Below are 20847 nucleotides of genomic sequence, written 5' to 3'. Positions count from 1 at the left end.
TCCTTAACCCTGGTTATCTGCTGCCCTTCAAAAGTTAAAACTACTTCCCTACTTAGTGGTTTGCTAAGTGCACGAAATATTATGTACGTATTCATTATGCAAAAAAGAGGTGAGGCATGCAGACAGGACACAACAGTAGAGAAGTGGACAACACGAACGCCGACTATCAACTGAAGGGAGCACTGAGGTGAAAAAAGAAAGAAGAGACTAAACTCATCTGCACAAGCTCAGGAATGGTATCACCACGTGTCAGTCGGGTACATGTGCCGGTCTACGTGAGAGATAACTGTTAAGGCACTTAATCTCACCTCTTTTTTTGCATAATGAATCCTTACCAACTAGCTCAGCTTTCTGTCGTTCTAAAATTATGTATGTACTTTGTTTTCGCTATGTTAATTAAGCTGCAGCCTATTTTCCCGGAGCCAGGCCGAAAGGGATGTTGTGCCCTTCTTTCTAAATCAGTTAGATATGTGGACTTAAAAAAGATGTTAGTGTCATCGGCATACATAATAAGTTCAGCAGAGTTGGCTATAGTTACAATGCCATTAATGTAAACAAGAAATAAAAATGGCCCTAATATTGACCTTTGTGTTAACTTTAGCTTTGATGATGTGGTGTCTTTTATTTGCTGATTTGATAGCGGTCACTCAAGTAGTTTTTAACGAGCTCTAGTACAACTCCCCGCACCCCGTATCTAGAAAGTTTGTGCAGTAGGATATTGTACTTTATTGAGTCAAATTCTTTCTTTAAGTCTAGAAATAAACCAAGTGTTAACTTTTTACCGTCAGTGTTTATAAGTATGCTATCTTTAATACAACACAACACTTCTTCAGTTGATCTGTTTTTTTGAAATCCATATTGGCTACTAGACAAGATTTTGTGTTTGTCAAAAAAAGAAATCAGCCTTTGGTTAATCACACTTTCAGAAATTTTCAAGAAAATGGGGAGCACCGATATCGGTCGGTAATTTGATAAATTATTTGTAACGCCTCCTTTAAAGGGACACTAAAGGTTAATATTAAGCCAACGTGGACTGTTGAAGCACCATCCCAGAAATCTCGAAATGCTTGTTTCATGCGAAGAAGATACTTATTTTAAGAAAAAATGCGTTCGGAAGCATCCGTGTACCTCTAGCACAGTTCAAATTGTTCGCCTTCCGATTGAGGAGTGGTGATGACATGGTCTCATAGTGACGTTGCGCCGTCGGGGAGTAAAACGGCACCCGCAGACGGCACTACGGCTTTTCTGCGCAAAACGCAAATGCACGGCCAGAAACAGAGCCAAGACAGAGCCGACAGCAACGCTAAAGTGGAACTATGGTGGCTAGCGGAAGGGAAAGCGCGCGACAATAAGCTGGTTCTTTATTTTATGATGCCAACTTTGATGCTTGTTGCAATGGACGGCCCTGACAATGACACACTGGCTCACGATGCTGGGCTCGACTTTAGCAATTTAAGCACTGATGAATGTGAGCTGCTGCTGAGGGCTCGCACTGCCAGCATCGTTGCGTACTACTACGATAGCAACTGCATGTTATGGCTGTATATATTTGCACATTCCTAGCTTTTCTTTCGTGAAAACCAAATGCTGCATTCACTGCCCCGTCTTCGACCTGCAGTTGTTCTTGCGCTTCGGAGAATGCAGGCAAGACCGATGGAACAGCGCTAGGGAAAGCATTGCTTTGAAAGGCACTCCACACAACTTCAGTAAGTCGGCGTTGAACTCGTAATCCTCTGGACGAAAGTACAGCGAGCACACCATGCGATTTTTTGGCTCTTTGCCGACGCGCTGTGGCAGAGGTACAGCACTTAATCACTTCGAACAGAGAGGTTCACTCATTGGCACACAGTGATAAGTAACATTGGATTCGCCGCTGCAACTGCCCTTGGCCAAGTTCCGCGGACTGTTCGCGCATCCCACAACATCACATGGACGTGGCATTCTCACTGCTTGTTCCAAATGCAAATTTCGCGAGCCAGCAGAACCAGCACAGCACGACGCGATAATGAAACAACTGAAACTCCAAAGTGCACACGGCACAGAATCGAACACGTGGAGTCGAGTGAAAACAAAACCTTTCGACCACCCACACTACTGAAGGGCAACGTCAAAATGTTATTTTTTCTTAGAATCGAACAAAAGTAGACAAATAGCATTTTCTTCCGTCTTATAACCTATGAAATGATATTTTTAATACGAGTAGTTGAGTACTAGTGACATAAATTATGATGAGGAGTGCCTTCGTCATTGGGCTAGTACCGGAATGTTGCTGGGGGGGTCTCAAATCGTGTCATGCATTTACCTCATTTTCTCGGTTACTAAAGCTCTGTTCGCAATTATATTGACGCCTTAGACGTTCTAGAGCATTGCTTTATCACTTTAATTTGACTTCATAGTAACCTTTAGTGTCCCTTTAAATATAGCTGTTACCGTATTTACACGATTGTAAGTCGATCACTTCTTTAAAATTTGGAAATATGAAGTTGACTTAATATCGAAACCAAAACATGGTACTGCCAAAAAAGCGAGACCAACCGGAGCTACAACGTAGCTACAATTTTATGTTTGCTCTATGGCCCTACCCGTAGCTTTTCGCTATCCCGCGTGTTTGTTTGCTTTTCGGGAGGGTTTTTCAACATTTTTGAGTTTCACAGTGCACACAACATTCTGGGGGGTGTCGAAAGTTGATGGAAGTGCCACTGTTCCATTCGCGGCGGCATCCTCAGAACGGTGGCACTTGCAGGGAGTATCAGTAGTTCATAGATGAGCAGACACCGTTCGTGGGTTTCTCTTTCCCCGTTGCGCTTAGCTTTCTCCATAGTTTAACGAAAGGCATTGGTTTGACGCGTTCCACTCGACTGCCGGCTACGTGCTACTTCTATGCTTCCTCAGTCGTCATGAGTGCTCCAAACCCACCAATCATTCGGCACTTGTTCACAGCAACGTTCACGAGGGCTGCCATCCTTTACGCCAAAGAAACAAATCACTGCGCAGCGGGTCGCAAGTGCGATGTTTCTGAATGGGTGGTGAGAGAGTGGCGACAGCAGCGAAGTGAAATTTTCACCTGTGATGGCAAGTGAGGAATTTCTTACATGCCGAAGTGTGGACACTTTCCGGAGCTGTAAGCTTGCGTCATACGTCACTGAAATGCGTGATCGGTCCTTGTCACTGAAGTGTGACATGGTCATGTAACAAGCCCGGATCTTTGCCTTTTAAGGATTGCTCCACCATCAGTATACGGAGTATACTGATGGTGGAGCAATTACAATTACACCAACCGGACCAGTCAAAAGAGCCTCCCCGATGGCTGCGTGTGGTTGGGTGCATTCGGCGTGGGCCGCTGTTCCACAAGATGTTGTGGTGCGGTCATTTGCCAAATGTGAAATTTCGCTGGACGACGACGCGCTGTGGGACCGCAGCAACAATGACGATGGCAGCACTAGTGAAGACGAGTAGTCCAGTGACCATGTCAGCTACTAATAATTTTTCGTTATCGAACGCGTCCTCGGGTATGCTCCCCCCCCTTTTTTTTTCCTCTCACGCGATATGGGGGAGTCGATTTACATTCGAGTCGACTTACAATCATGTAAATTCGGTACTCGTGCTATCTTAAGTTTCTGTGGGAAAACACCGGTTGTTAGCATGAGATTAATAATGTGAGCAATTGTCCTCAAAACAAGGTGAGATATATTCTTTTAATTCTTTAGAGCCAATTTCGTCAATTCCAGGGGCAATATTACTTTTCAGCAGCCTTATGGACGCTTCCACTTCGGTAGGAGAAGTTGGTTGCATGAATATTGTTTGTTTTAACATGGGTATAGCTGTAACATAAGTCTCACAATCAGCGGCATTAGGCTCTTCATAACATCCTTCATATATGAAATGAGCATTCATTGAGTTAGTTGGAGCCTCACCACAAATAGTTCTACTGTTTACAGTTATTTCTTTTATATTGTCACGTAGTAGTGAAGGTGAAGAAGGCAGCCAAACTATGATTATAGAAACTGGCATTTTATTGGGCGAACATGTGCCCTCAAAAGCAGGCTATACTCAAAGAACAACAGTGGCGGCGAACACACTCGGCGATCGTCAAAAATCTTATCAGTGGGTCAAGCGCGTCGGCTTTTAGATCAGTCGTCGAATGTTCCAGAGTAACCGCTGGGACCCGCGTGTCTTTCACAAAGTTCTACACTATTCGCGTCACGCATACATGTAATCAGATTACACAAGTTCCGGGGAAAGACAGCGGATGGAACCATTGATAACATTCCAGAAACTTCTTTTACATGCAGGCGTGTCCTGCGCTGTGTGATAACATTTGTTGGGTGGTGAGAAGTGGTGGCCCGACAAAGATAATGAAGTACACGTGTCAATATCACCAAACTGTTTCTTTCTATTTGTTAGTGCATTTACCATTTTCCACACCTTCTTAGGGTTGTCATAAATGTTCTCAAATTTTGCTGTGTTGTAATTATTGTTAACTTTTCTTAAATCATTGTTCAGAGAATTTCGGAATTTTTTGTATCTACAAGATACTTCAGGATCCCAGCAACTGAGGAATTCGTGGTATAACTTATTCTTAACCTTTATACATTGATATAGACTGTTGTTTATCCAAGGCTTTCTGTATTTTTTATTTCTACGCACCAAACTTTTCTTGAGTGGGAATTGTTTGTCAAAACAGCTATAAACAATGTGAAAAAACATATCATATGCAATGTCAATATCGCTCTACTCTGATATAACGCTCCAATCATACCCTTAAACTAAGTTAACGAATACCTCGCATGAGCTATCACTTAAGTTTCATAGAAAAGATACCTGCTCATCAGCATTATTTTCATATCTAGTAGTCAGTAGAAAGACTGGCAGATGGTCACTAATATCGGAAGAAAAAACAATTTCCAGTTTGCAGCTTTCTTTTTTTGGATTGCGGCTGAAAGCAGCCCCTTAAACTTGCGTGAGATTCCCGTTTACGCAAACGGGCATCCTCGCCTTACTTCCAAGCACTGAGCTGTCCATCCTTTGTTTTCTTCCTTTTGACAAGAATGCATTGCGTTTGCTCCATCGCACAAAACGAGCTATAATGTTGCGAGCCACATACCCAGTGACACGTGTGAAGATGGGCTTCTTCGACAATCTCGCCCACACTTTCCCCAATTTCTTTTATCGTGTACACAGGATCATCTCCCACCAGTGCTTCTTTCATTTATACATTATTGAAGTGCTGGTATTGCCCCAATTCTTCACACTTCTGAACGAGCCTTTCGTTTTCCGCTTTCAGTGCACTATTCTGGTTTACAATGTCATGCATTTCCTGCCTGACCCCGTGTTGCTTTGGAGGGTCAAGCTCAACCAACCAAACACTCAATCTTCATAGCACTGCTAGACGAGGTCCATCTTTCAGGATCCATCACAGTTTCCAACAGAATTCACCAGACGGAACTCTGGCGCTTGTCGTATGCGGCAAACAACCAGTATGGGAATAATGATTAGTCTGCATGGATTTGCAATAAACTTCACCCTTCTAACTTCAAACAGCTTTGTGCCTTTACAAACTGATAATTTTTAACAAAATATTTTATTATAAGTGACTGAACTCGAACTGATTATTCAGGTTTGCAGGACGTTATTGCCTTGTGCATTTAGACCAAAAAGATTGCCGAGAAACTTAGGCCCATTAAGGCCAATAAAGTGCAGTAAACAAGCCACAAACGTAAAGATTGGATAAATCCATGTTAAGTCGACTCCCAATAATTCAGCTGCCTAATTGGAATTTATGGTTATTCAAAAGTGAATTCAATTCACTTTATTTCCGAGAAAGTGAGGAGAGAAAACAAAGAAAAAATAAATAACGTTCTGGAGAAGTTTGCCGGCTAAAAGCTGCTAGTAGCAGCTTGACAAGGCCAGGAAACCCCTACAAGGCAGATGGCAACAGAGATAATTGTACATTAATTAAAAAAACATAAACCATTAACTGACTATTGCATACATTGGTTCTTGACTTTAGGAAAACACTTCTAGTACAACATAAAATTTTCAATTTTCAGATAATGTGTGAATAAAGTAAAGTAACAAAATAAAAATAACTAAGCACCTGGCCAATAACCCTTCAAGTACGATAGAACATGAACACAGCAATACTATTAACCTGTGTTTACAAAGTACATGCATAGTTCATGCAACAGCAAATTCATAGCATGCTTATACCGGTTAAGTATGGTTCAACTGTAGTTCAATGTTTGGTGTTTATAGTGTATTTCGAAACTTTGCAACATACCAGATATCAATGTTTCTTGCACATGCAGTACGAATTCAAGGTGTTAAGCATGCAATATTTGTTAAAAACTTCTTAAACACATCAGAAGCAAAATAAAAGGAACGCAAAGTATGAATCGCATACGTGTGTTCAACAGTGGAAATACGGTACTTATTTAATGCAGGTCTTATTGACGACATATAATCGAGATTAGCTACACGGCGAATATTCTTGTTTTGTAAAACCTGAATTTTTGCAATGTTTGCTTTAGTCATAGTTGGCCACTCTAGATTGCAAGAGGTTAGGTTTGGTGTGAGAAGGGCGTTAATTAATTTAATTATGGGTTTTACGTGCCAAAATAACTTTCTGACTATGAGGCACGCCGTAGTGGAGGACTCCGGAAATTTCAACCATCTGCGGTTCTTTAACCTGCACCTAAATCTAAGTACACGGGTGTTTACACCCGTGTACTTAGGGCGTGATACACATAGGGCGTGATACATATAGGGCGTGATACATATAGGGCGTGATACACCTCTATCTTAACCTGCGTCGGGAGGAGACGTCGACAGCAAGCAAGTACACCAACTATAGAAGCAGCCGTTTTACACGCGTTGCTGATATGCTGATCCCAACTGCGGTAAGAAAACGTGACACCAAGAATTTTGTGTTCACTGACAATATTGATTTCCTGACCGGCATATGCAAGTGGCTGTGATGGATTTTTTTATTTATGTATTGGAAAATTATAACTTTTGATTTTGTTGTGCTAACCATTATTAAATTTTTATTGGACCAAAGAAATAATTGTAGTAAAGTATTGAACCTAGTAATTGACTCATCTGCATCTGAGCTTGATAGACGCTTACTAGTGTCGTCCGTGTGTATCCCAAATTTTATGGTATTATCAATATTAACAATGTCATTAATATAGACTTTGAACAAAAATAGGCCTAATACGCTCCCTTGTGAGACGCCACTTAAAACAGGTAAAAAGGACGACGTGTGAGTACCTAAATAATTGGTCTTGTCAGCTTTGCATGCAATCCTATAGAAAACATTTCTTGATCATTCGAAAAGTCCATAATATTGGTTATTTTAGAAGTTAATTTTCAATAGACAGCCTCAAGGCGACCGTAATTTTTACATTAAAATGTGCAATTTTTCAACTGCCAAAACAGCCCTGTATACCACACTGGTGTGGTCGTCATCACAGATGTCCGCAGCGCCACAGCTCATGAAACAGCAAGATTGTTCAGTTAATGCCAGCCTGTTGGTGCATTTTTTTCCTTGTCTTTCACTGAGTGTGTGTCAGCCGCACATTGGGTTTATTCCACAGGTACAGTTAAACCTTGATACAACAAACTTCAATACAATTAAATTCTTGATATAAGGAAATATTTAACCACCTATTTAGAACCTCAATGTAACAAAGCGTGCTTGTATGCTATTTGATTGTAATAAAATTTTACTGCTGCCGAAAAGGAATGCCGAGGCAATAGAAACTTCCGCCAACACAGATGGTCAAATGATTGAATTACATGTGGCTGCTTGCAAATGCACCTCTCAAATTATGTGCTGCGCAACAAAGAGTGACCACCGAAGCGACCATCCAAGTGCGATAAGATCCTATCGCACGCAGCACACTGTGTGCTTTAGGTGCGAGTGAAAATGTGCAAGGGTGAGAGAAGAAAAGGTGATGGCTTCACAAGTGATGCCTTCTCACGCGAGCAATGGGAAAGGGGGGGAGAGGAACGAGCTCGCACTAACGTGATCAAGCGTGTGTGAGAGCGCGGGAGAAGTTGGCATGCATCTCTGTCTTGGCCGTGGCTGCGCATGGCTGTAAGTATGGCTGAGCACATATGCAGCTGCACACCCTGTTTTAGAGGTAATCTGCCGCGCATGCAAAGAGTGGGTGTCCTGAGATGGCGTGGCACTATGTAAATTGTCTTACGGCAAGTTTACTATTAGAGGTTGTGTGCTCTCGAGTTTCGGTGACCCGTTGGAGCGAGAGGCAGACGAAGCATTCGCTACCCACTGCTGGCGCTTTTCCTGATAGCGTTGTCCCAATGCGGGCGACACCATGAGCCCCGGGGGCAGAGCACACGTGAAAGTGTGGCTGGCTTCACTTAATTCTTACCGCTGAGAAGATATCATTGACGTATGTGGCACAAAACCGTATCAGTTGTCGCTGGCTCCCAAATTTATCAAAATTAATTGTTTCCTCATTCAAATTTGCTTTTTTCAATTGCCTGATAATTAGGAAAATATTGTGGCTCCTTCCCGTGTAAGAAAAATCTATCGGCGACTGTACTTATTTACATAAAAGGTTGAATTTCAATATAACGAAATTTCTATATAACAAAGCAAATTGCCAATTTTAATTATTTCGTTACATTGAGGTTTAAGTGTAGTTCCATGCTTCTGATATTGAGTGTAGTCGCGACATTTTATAATGGCTACTTGCAGCTTCTACCGCATGCTTGACTTGGCGATGAAAGTTGGTCTTTAAAGAAGCTTATAAGGAAGGCCCCACCAAGCAAGACACTGCGCGAAAGTACAGCATAAAGACTAATATGCTGTGACATCTGCGGCATGTGAGGCTTAACGCTGTGGTGCAACATTCTCTCTGAAGCTCCATTGCCAGCCGCAATACCGAGCATTTCAATTAATATTGCTACGGGATAATATTTCCAATGACGAAGAGCCGAGCAGTAAGAAGACGACGACGACGATTGGAAGCTAGCGCGGGCTGTTGCCTCTTGGCCAACTGCGGCGTATTGCCTTGTAAATATACTTGTAAATAGCTTTTTGTCGATGTCTTCCTACGTAACATATCTGGTGGAGGTGGACGTTCCCTGTACCTCGTCACGGAGCTTCGCAGTGGACGGTACGTCGAGCCTTCCTTCATGGCTCCCGGCGACGACAACCCGACTCCGACACCTGCTGCCACTTCGACGACCTACATCACCTTCTCCGCTCCTCGTGATCCTGGCGTATTCTCGACAAAAGATGGGGAAGACGTCGAGGACTGGATCAGCCTGTACGAACAAGTCCCCAATAACCGGTGGGACCCTACTATCATGCTCACCAACGTAGTCTTTTACCTCGGTGGCACACCTCGAGTTTGGTATCGGACGCACGAAGATGAGCTGACCAGTTGGGATTCGCTTAAGCAAAAGCTTCGAGAGTTGTTCGGCAACCCCTACGGTCACCAACTTGCCGCGCAGAAGGCGCTTTCCGGTCGTGTGCAGACGTCAACGGAGGCCTACATCATGTACATTCAGGACGTCTTGGCTCTATGCCGCAAAGTTGACGCACACATGACTGAGTCCGACAAGGTCTCCCACATTTTCAAAGGCATTGCCGATGATGCCTTCAATTTGCTCGTATTTAACAATGTGGCGATGGTGGATGCAGTTATAAAAGAGTGCTGCCGCCTGGAACTCGCTAAAAGCCGACGTATCGACCAACAGTTTGCCCGTCTGCCCAACGCCCCAGCGACATCTTCCTGTGCCGACGCTCCTCGTCCCAACAACACTGGCGATGTTACCAGGATTGTCTGGCGTGAGATCGAGGCCGCCTATCCGGCTGCGTTCGACTCCAGCCCCTCCGATACACCTGCAGTCACTGTTTCCCTGATCCAGGCAGTTGTCCGCCAGGAGTTCGCCAACATGGGTATTCACACCATCTGCTCGGCCCATCGCCCTGATACCCACTCGGCTTCTTCGATTCCACCCCGTCCCGCACCTTCTTACCCACCACGTTTCCGCAACCCCTCTGAATGGCGCACTGCAGACGACAAGCCCATTTGTTTTCACTGCCATCGAATTGGGCACATTTCTCGGCACTGTCGCAGTCGCTTGAGTTCCCTGAACCAGTCTACATATACTGCCTACTCTCGCTCCCCAGGTGGCCTTTCTCGTCCCTATGCTGCCCGCTCAGATAATGCCGCCACCGATTCTCCTGCGCCGAACCGCCCCTATTCTCGCTCGCCTTCTCCCCAACGACGACAATCTCGCTCCCCCCAGCCTCGTCGCTCCTATTCGCCGACTCCCTTCGGACGCCGCTCCCAGCCGGAAAACTAGACGATGCAGCGCCTCGAGGTGACGCTGCATTGCTCCCTACGCCGCCAAATCCTCTCCTGACGTTGCGAACTCATCAGAACCTTCTTGACGTGCAAGTCGAAGGTGTTCCTGTATCTGCTCTCATAGACACTGGGGCGTATTTGTCAGTAATGAGCGCTGACCTTCGTAACCAGCTGAGGAAAATAATCACGCCCGCCACGACGCCTGTTGTCCATGTCGCCGATGGCGGAACAGCCCCTGTAATTGGTATGTGTGCCGCCCGCGTCTCCTTCGCCGATCGCTCCACTACCGTGCTATTCACAGTCATTGCTCACTGTCCCCACGACATCATCCTCGGCCTAGACTTCCTCTCCGCACATTCTGCTCTCATCGATTGCTCCGCCAGTACTCTCCGCCTCGACCTGTCTGTTCTGGAACCCGCTGAACAACAGCCTACTCGCCTCAGTTCCGTCGACTTCGTTCGCTTGCCACCTTCGGCACTGACTTACGTTGACTTCGTGTCATCCCCACCAGTGCCCGACGGTCACTACATCGCGGCTCCTGTGCAAGACGTCCTCCTTACACATGGGATCACAGTACCTCATACAGTTTTATCTATTACGTCGAATTGCGTCTGCCTGCCAGTGGTCAATTTTGGCTTGACGACACAAGTGCTGCCACGCGGGATGTCTCTGGCCCAACTTTGTTCATTCGAGGATCACTCTGTAGCATCGATTTCAGTAGACGACAATTCAACCGATCCTCCTCTACCATCGCAGTCGGCAACTTGTACCATCGCCAACTTACAGAAAATGATTGCACCCGACATGCCGTCCGAGCACGCTCGTGCACTCTACCGCGTTCTGATTTGCTACCAAGATATTTCTGACTTTAACGATCGTCCTTTGGCCCAAACAACAGCTGTTAAACATCGCATTAATACCGGCGATGCCCCTCCTATTCATCGCCGCCCGTATCGAGTATCACCAGCTGAGCGTCAAGTTATTCACACCGAAGTTCGCAAAGTGCTTGCCAAGAACATTATTGAACCGTCATGTAGTCCATGGGCATCACCTGTTGTGCTGGTAAAAAAGAAGGATGGCTCATGGCGCTGTTGCGTGGATTATCGGCACCTTAACAGGGTTACCAAAAAGGACGTGTATCCCCTACCTCGAATTGATGACGCCCTTGACTGCCTCCACGGTGCTCGCTATTTCTCCTCTATTGACCTTCGCTCTGGCTATTGGCAGATTGCCGTGGTCGATCTCGACCGCGACAAGACTGCCTTTGTAACACCCGACGGTCTTTATCAATTCAAGGTGATGCCGTTCGGCCTATGTAACACTCCTGCCACTTTTAAACGAATGATGGACTCCCTTCTTCATGGTTTCAAATGGTCCACATGCCTGTGCTACTTGGACGACGTTATAGTATTCTCCCCAACATTCGCTACGCACCTCGAGCGCCTCTCAGCAGTCCTGGACGTTTTTCGGCGAGCCGGTCTGCAACTCAACGCATCGAAGTGCCAATTCGGCCGTCGCCAGATTACCGTCCTTGGACATCTCGTTGACGCGAACGGAGTGCAACCAGACCCAGGCAAGATCCATGCTGTTACGCACTTCCCTGTTCCGAAGTGTGTCAAGGATGTGCGCAGCTTCATCGGCCATTGCTCGTACTTCCGCCGTTTCGTGGAAAATTTCGCGGCCATAGCACGACCACTAACCGAGCTTTTGAAAAAGGACGCCCCTTTCCAGTGGGGCGATAACGAGGCTTCTGCATTCTCGCTTCTAATCGACCTTCTCACAACGCCTCCCGTTCTGGCCCATTTCGGTCCTTCTGCGCCTACCGAAGTCTGTACTGATGCCAGCGGTCACGGAATTGGCGCAGTACTGGCACAATGCCAGCGTGGCCACGACCGTGTTATCGCTTACGCCAGCAGGCTCCTCTCGCTCGCAGATGCGCAACTATTCCATCACTGAGTGTGAGTGTCTGGCCCTAGTTTGGGCGGTTGCGAAGTTCCGCCCATACTTATATGGCCGACCCTTTTCCATTATCACAGACCATCACGCGCTTTGTTGGTTATGCTCATTGAAAGACCCTACAGGAAGACTTGGTCGCTGGGCCTTACGCCTCCAAGAATATTCGTTCTTTGTCACCTACAAATCCGGCCAACTATACAAGGACGCTGACTGCCTGTCTCGCTACCCGGTAGACGAGCCTGACGCCGCCGACAGTAGTACCGCCGACGGCATTTTCTCTGTGTCTGCCTTCGCTAACATCGCCGATGAGCAGTACCGAGACCTATCACTGCGAGTACTCATCGAGCGTCTGCGCTCTACACCTACCGACGCATCCGTTCGCCGATATGTCCTCCAGGGCGGGATTCTGTACCGAAGGAACTTCCTCCCTGATGGCCCTGATCTTCTTCTTGTTGTGCCAAAACATCTACGACAGACTGTGCTCTTTGAGATGCATGACGCACCCACTGCAGGACATCTTGGGGTAACCCGCACGAACGACCGCGTCCGCCGCCGCTTCTATTGGCCTGGTCTCGCTCGCTCCGTCTGACGCTATGTTGCTGCCTGTGATCCCTGCCAGCGTCGGAAAACACCTCAGGTGCTACCTTCCGGTCATCTCCAGCCGATCACCGTCCCTGTGGAACCGTTCTTTCGTGTTGGATTAGACTTCCTCGGTCCCTTTCCCACGTCATCCTCTGGGAACAAATGGGTAGCCGTCGCAACTGATTACGCCACCCGATAAGCTATCACGCGGGCTCTCCCTAGCAGTTGCGCCACTGACGTCGCGGATTTTCTCTTGCGTGACATTATCTTAGTCCATGGCGCCCCGCGACAGCTGCTTACTGACCATGGTTGTAACTTCCTCTCGAAAGTTATCGCCGACATTGTGCGTTCCTGCTCTATTCAACACAAGCTGACTACTTCATACCATCCTCAAACCAATGGCCTGACAGAGCGGTTAAACCGTACTCTTACCGACATGCTGTCCAAGTACGTTTCGAAGGACCACCAAGACTGGGACGTTGCCCTTCCTTACGTCACATTTGCTTATAATTCTTCCCGGCACGACACCGCCGGATTTTCTCCATTTTATCTACTCTACGGTCGCGAACCGACCTTGCCCCTAGACACGGTACTTCCTCCTGCTGCGACCTCAACAACCAAGTATGCGCGCGACATCATCGCCCTCACCGACCATGCACGCCAGTTGGCCCGTGCTCGACTGACGGACTCGCAAACCATGCAGCAGCGCCAGTACAACGCCCGCCACCGTGACATACAGTTTTCGCCTGGTGCACTCGTGCTCCTGTGGTCGCCCTCTCGTCACGTCGGACTTTCAGAAAAGCTCCTTTCGCGATACACAGGGCCCTACCGCGTGCTGCGCCAGGTGACGCCTGTGACGTACGAAATTGCTCCTGTGAGCTCAACCTCGTCATCTACTCTGGCATCTAGTGATGTCGTGCACGTCAGTAGGCTCAAGAGCTACTACACTGCTTCAGAGTCCGGCCTTTAGTCACTCCGGGACGGCGCTTTTGCCGCCGGGGGTAGTGCTACAGGATAGTATTTCCAGTGACGAAGAGCCGAGCAGTAAGAAGACGACGACGACGATTGGAAGCTAGTGCGGGCTGCTGCCTCTAGGCCAACTGCGGCGTATTGCCTTGTAAATATACTTGTAAATAGCTTTTCGTCGGTGTCTTCCTACATAACAATATATTAAGGAATGCAGTAAATAGCATCATCAGCAGCAGGCTATCTTCAAGTCCACTGCAGGACGAAGGCCTCTCCCTGCAATCTTCAATTACCCCTGTCTTGCGTTAGGCAATTCCGACTTGCGCCTGCAAATTTCACAATTTCATAGCCCTGCCTAGCATTACGCTGTTCTTGACTGCACTCCCCTCCCATGGCACCCATTCTGAAACTCTAATGGTCCACCAGTTATCTACACTACGCATTACATGGCCTGGCCAGCTCCATTTTTTTCTCTGAATGTCAACTACAATATCGGCTATCCCGGTTTGCTCTCTCAACCACACTGCTGCTCTCATCTTTCTTAATGTCACCCCTGACATTTTTCGTTCCATTGCTCTTTCCACGGTCCTTCACTTGTTCTCGAGCTTCGTTGTTGACCTCCAAGTTTCTGCCCCGTATGTTAGCACTGGTAGAATGCAGTAAATATAGGCACATTGTATTACAAACTGTATACAGATAGTCAAGCTGGCTGACTAAACATGCATGCACATGGCCATGCCCCCAATCGTCGTCTTCCTTCAGCATTGTCTTTTTCCTCCATCACTAAGCAACAATATTATTATTTAAATAAGGACAAAATATTCATTAAAATAAAGAGGATATTTCACCCACCTTGCATGTGCTTCACGGGTTCTACAGAGTCCACTGCTGTTGATGCCTTTTTCTGTGTCTGCTCAATATCTGCGCAAAATGTACGCAAGGTTACATTTCAGTGCCCATGAGAAAAGCAAGCCAATGCATAGAACAGAGGACAATATTAGTAACAGCTTATGCTTTCCCTTAGCAGAGCATATTTTCCCCATTCTAATGCTCCACCAGTCAAACAGAAATTGCACCAAGTTATAGCAGCATGAAGTATGTATGGTGCACTGAAATTAAGCAGCGTGCTGTCCGGCGGTCAAAACCAGGCTCTTTTAGCAATGCCAGACTGGGGGGCACTTGAGCACTCCACTCTACTGCAGCATTGTCTGTCGCTGCAGCCTGGAGCCATTACTGGCAAGCGGAGCCATAATGGTGCAACAAAGGGCTTTTGGGATCAGTGGTTATGGCTGTCGTGGAGGTCATGCATGTCCATGCGGAGCTCATCGATTGCTTGCTGTGGTTTTTCCTGACACATTTGCACATTTGTGTGCAGCAAGTGCCGGGTTTGAAAGTGTGTGTGCATGCGTGTGTTTGTGTACGTATGCACTGCAGTTCCAGCATACTGATTAGAACAACTCCGGGCTTCTTCTGATGGGCCACACGGGCTGCATGTTTGCCCTTCGGTGCCCTCTTGCAGAGCGAAACGTCTAAACGATGGTGGCAGCATTTGTCACAGAGCATTATTGTTTTTTCCTCAGCAAAACCTGGCGACTGCACATCAGGCTGATGCAGCATGAAGGGGATCTTGTGCAACCCACCTGGCACAGTGCAGGTGCTCCTTCCGGGCTTCTCATCCTCGTATGTTTCGAAATACTTTGATAACAAAAACATGTGCATGCTTACCAAACGGAACGAGCAGAAGGGTGTTTGTTTGTCTTCTGCAACCAAACACTGGGATCAAGAACACAGCATGATCTGTGATTGGAAACGTGCAAGCTTAGACGGCGTCTTGATGTATCATAACAGTTTTATTATTTATTTTTGCACATCATAATAATTTCAATTGTGTTTTGAGTGTGTTTTAGTTTATAAATGCGGAAATTTTTCCAATACATATATAAATTTCGCCCGCTAGGCACACCGGTCAATTGCAGTGGCTGCCTGGTGGCGCCACCACAGAAGCGACCACGTTTCTCCCCTTGTTTCACTATAAGTACAACACACTGACCCATTCTAGTACAATATACATGAAGCAATGAGCAAAAGATTGTACGATACAAGAGCAACAATTCAAAAACTAAGGCCACTGCAGCAATGTGTCATACACTAACAGAGTTTCTCGGCAAATCCAGCCTTCTTTTGTGCATTTTATAACAAATATCTGTAACAACATTTGTTGTGTAGCTTGTACCATCAGCATAAGTTGAAATAGGAGCAAGAAAGAAGTAATTCGAACACCTGCGAGGGGCGTTCATTCAAGATTTCCGCCTACCCACTACCTGCGGACTGAAAGCAACGGAACTTGGGAAAGTTATTAGTCCTCCTCTACATAAGTGCTACGTAGGGACACACGCTTCTTCCATTTCTTTACGCAACTTTAATTACCTCGCCTTGTAGAAGGTGACAGGTTGCTCTAAAATCAACATTGTGACTTTGGAAATCAGAGTCTCACTATCTGGGAAATGCTTGCCCTTCAAAAATGACTTCACTATTGGAAACAGGTGGAAGTTTGATAGTGCAAGATTGGGTGAGTAAGGGGGATGCAACATAATTTAAAACCCGCTGCAGCATGCTTCAATCTAGACAACATGTGAGTTGTGAACTGGAGCATTGTCTTGCAAAATGTGGGCACCTTTGGCGAGCTTGCCTGTTGTCTTTGGTAGCCTCCTCTGCAGTGAAACGTAGTATGCACCAGTAATCATGGTACCCTTTGCTAGTAAATAGAAGTGTGCAAATGTTCCAGACTTTCAAATAACAAATTGAATAGTGTCCTATTTGATTCAGACCTTCAATCGAGTAGTCACTAGTCGTAAATGCGAATAATTTTCTAATATTTCAAAATGTGAACCGCGACCAAATAAACAATAAATGTAAAATTGGAGCAAAAGTAAGGCACGTTCTTTCCTCGGTGGTCATACTACAGATATAAAACATCAACTTCCGTAGTAGAGCCGGGTAGGTACATCACTTAGGTAGCTATACTTTAGACGCTTTTCAGTGGTCATTCGTGCTCTCTGAAGGGCACTGTGCATGCAAAGAAACTACTTTTGTTCCTAATGCCCCATTTGTGCTTTTGCTAAAGAATGCTTCATAACATGCTATGGATGTTCAAAACTTGCTAACTTTAACAATACTGGGATGTGAATGTCGTTTTATATTATTTGAGATAATGTTTATTCATTATTCAACAACTATTTGAAAAGTATTCGATATTCGATTCGATTTGCTTCCGGTACTATTCGATTTGTATTCGAATCAGTCTCAAAAACCACCCTTCGCACACCCTTACTAGCAAATGCATCACGACTACACCATGCTGGTCCGAAAAGATTGTAAGCGTGACCTTGCCTGCCGAGGGATGAGCGTGTGCCATCTTTGGGGTCCGTGAGCCCAGATGCTTCCATTGCATCGATTAAACATCAGTTTCTGGATCACAGTGATGGGCCTTGCTTTCTTCCTGTGCGATCAGACGCTTGAAAAAGAACTCCTGGTTTTCATTGCACATTGTCAAAAGAGCCTGGGGGCATTCGATTCATTCCTGCTTCTGGAAGGGTGTCAGCAGCCACAGGACACAGCAAGCAGATGTCTTGCATGTATGAAGATGGTCTTGAATGATTTTTTTCCTTGGAATCCTGACATTTTGAGCTAGGTCTCGACTGTTGCACGATGATTTTCTAGAACGCTTGGCGTGTTGGTTAGTGCTGGATGGCGTGTTGATTGATAGCAGAGTGAGGTCACCATGCAATTGGAGCTGCTTCCACCAAGTCCAACCACGTTTGAATTGATGATGCCAGTTTTTTACTATACCATTATGGTGGTGAATACTCCCCATGAACCTCTTTCATCTCAATGAACGCATCCCTCCGTGTGTGGCCTCTCAAGTAAAGGAAACTGATGGCTGCTCTGCGTTCCACTGGGTTCATTATCACACCTTGCACCTCTTCAGTGCCCGTAAAAGAGAGACCCCTATTAGTTAAGGGTTGCATATTGGCACGTAACCTATAGAGACTTATATCACTACACATGTGCAGTTTCAACTTTCCTGTGAGAAATGGAAGTGGGTCAGGGGGAATCTCTATTGAATGCCCCTCATATTTTGCGTAGTTACGTAGGAGTGGAATGGGATATCGCTCCATAGCCAGTTCCCAAGCGTTTTGAAGTCCCAAATGTACATTTTGGAGAAACATAGGCAAACGTGAACAAGCAACAATGCATGCAAGACACTTTCAATTTGCATTTTAATTGATGTTGATAGCCCTTGATTTCAAAAGGATGGAAAATTAGTTATGCAAGTGTAACGAACAAGATCTACCGTACAAGTGAGAAAGGTATACGGCAGCATAAAACATATAATATAACCGAATACAGTAGAGCCACATTTATAAGGCTCTTGGAAGACTGTACAAAAACGCAACAATCATGGTGTTGTATAAACTAAAAATGAGCTAGAAGAATTCGGAAATGAGGTGCTTGGTTTTCAAATTGTGATGGTGAAAGTGTAGTGATGTAATGAAGCCACCAGACAATGAAACCAAGGAAAGCAAGGGGAAATTGGGTAAACTTTTAAACTTAAATGTAGAAGTAATGATCAGGAGAGAAAAGAAAGTTCATAATTTTTTACAGCCCATTTATTTTTCATGGTTTATCCTCTCTGGCAGCCAAATATTCCTGTTCATTGAAAATTGTCTTTGTCAATTAATATTGTCCTTGAAAATTAGGTTCCCTTTTCACCATGTCACCAAAATAGCTGAAAAGCAGACTTGACCACCAACTTAACGGCCTTTGCGAGACGAGATGGGTCGAACGGCCCGGCAGTGTCATCCAGTTTCGACACTCGCTTGGCTACGTGACTAAAGCCCTCTACGCCCTCGCCAATCGGAGAGGTCAACAAATGTGGTCAAAATCAATATTTGATGAACAGGAATATTTGGCAGCCGGAGAGGATAAACCACGAAAACTAAATGGGGTATAAAATATTATGAACTTTCTTTTCTCTCCTGATCATTACTTCTACGTTTAAGTTTAAAAGTTTACCAAATTAGTCCCTGCTTTCCTTGGTTTCATTGTCTGTTGGCTTCATTAGATCACTACACTTTCATCACTACAATTTGAAAACCAATTTGTCTTTGTGGAAAAGGAAGTTATCTCCTTCATAATCTCTACTGCATTCCTTACACCTCAAATGTGCGATGACTTGCATAAATATAAATTGAGTGTGCACGGAGAGTGAACTGTGTTTGGGGCACACCACTTAATTTCAGGCACAGCACCACATATCTCTGACACTATGTGGCTACAGCCATCTTTCACTATGGCAACGCACCAGCCGAGGTCGCGTTCTAGGCCTCTCCGCATTTTTATAACCCGTTCACCGAGTACTTTCCATGTCAGGATGGGCTCAGTTACATTGGCATCGACAGCATCGCTGTCCCTGCGCGAGTCGACAAATTGAACGAGGTCTTCTCATGCTGCATTCTAGTGCATGCACCACAGGACAAGACATGGCTGCAATGAGTGAGATACATCCGATTGCTTCATTGAACATGATGCCGTAGACGCCTGGCTCATGCATCCACTGAACAAAAAGTCGCAGTTTCGCCCGAAAGGCGAACCATCGATTGCGATAGTGAATGCATAGACAGTTATACGAAGTAAGGAGAGAATCATGAAAAGTGTAGAGTCACAGAATGATTTAGGAATTTTCAGTTCTTCAGCGAGTTCTGTCATGTTTACAGAATGCAGACTTGACATAAAGACTCTCAGGAATGTCAGGTATAAGAACATGAACTTTTTCCTGTATAGTATGAATGAAAAGCGCCTACTTAGCCACTTAAAAAAATATGCCCACAGTAAAACATTGTGAAAAGAATGAAAGAGGAAAACCTGCTACACAATGACATACTAACACCAAGGGCAAACAACCTCCCCCCCTCCCCCTCCTTCGGCTGCCTACCTTCCAGCTTACTTCAGTTAAACATTTCATTCATATTACACAAACTTGTCCAATCAGATGTTTTGAGCACTATCTTGTAATGCACAATTGTGTGTAGTGCCTTAAGGGGTACTTGCAAGGCATGTTATTTTTACTAATTCCTTACCTTCATTTCATCATCAGCCTTCACTGATTTTAGAATATTTTTCTTTGTTAGCTTTATCTTAGTCAATCTTCCTTTTCTTTATCTCAACATTGTACAAAGCATATTCTTGCACTGATAACTGTTTTTCTATTGACGGATTTTACTCTTTTGATACAACTTCTTTTATTAGTTTTTATTCGTAACTTGTTTTTTCACTGCCCAAGGCCTTTTTCTGCATGCTTCCGGTTTCCTAGACAAAATAGGCCTACAGGAATGACACCACCCACTTAACGTGAGAGTTCTTTACCATCCTTTTATTTTCATCACCACTATATCTAAGAACTCGCTAGTCCCTCCTTTTGAACACTTCCAGACTCCTTGTTCCCAGCAGCCAGCTGATAAAGGAAGTGGTCATTGCTCTGGCAACTTCCCTCGCAGAAGCCAGCTTCCCTTATTCAGCCACAATTGATCACATGAAGTGTACTTGTGAACCCTTAACACATTTTATGCCGAACTCTGCAAGTTAGTAAAACGATGCAACTACCCATCATCGGCAGTGGAAGAAGGCTTGGTTCGCGGCAGGTTCGTTGTTGGCTTGCGGGATGCGTGTCTCTCAGACCAGCTGTGCCGCTCCCCGAAGCTCTCTCTCAAAGAAGCTTGGACACAAGCTTGTCATCCGAGGACGCTGATAAGAAACGCTCACTCGCATAGCTACCTGGCAAGCCGTTGTCAATATTGATGCCGCAAAAGCTTGAAAGTTCACTTCGCGACAGTGTCTTGATGCCAAAACAGCTCACTCAATGGACGCAAAGTTGGAATGGAGCTACCGCAAAGCCGCAGTTTGTCCCTTCTGCGGTCGCGCATTTCACATGTGC

The 20847-nt window shown here is 45.4% G+C and overlaps 1 protein-coding gene across 1 annotated transcript in view; it reads right to left on the bottom strand.

Annotated features, from left to right (window-relative positions):
• Window positions 1-20847, bottom strand: part of LOC142576612 (serine/threonine-protein kinase Pink1, mitochondrial-like) — a 90751-nt gene that overhangs the window by 55129 nt on the left and 14775 nt on the right. Inside the window, exon 3 of the mRNA XM_075686813.1 lies at window positions 14706-14774. Coding sequence (XP_075542928.1) covers window positions 14706-14774 — 69 coding nt within the window. The remainder of the gene's footprint in view (window positions 1-14705; window positions 14775-20847) is intronic.

The sequence above is a fragment of the Dermacentor variabilis genome, chromosome 3, assembly GCF_050947875.1.
Source record: "Dermacentor variabilis isolate Ectoservices chromosome 3, ASM5094787v1, whole genome shotgun sequence".
NCBI lineage: Eukaryota > Metazoa > Arthropoda > Arachnida > Ixodida > Ixodidae > Dermacentor > Dermacentor variabilis.
The sequence above is the reverse complement of the archived record's forward strand: the minus strand, read 5'-3'. Positions and strand labels throughout refer to the sequence as shown.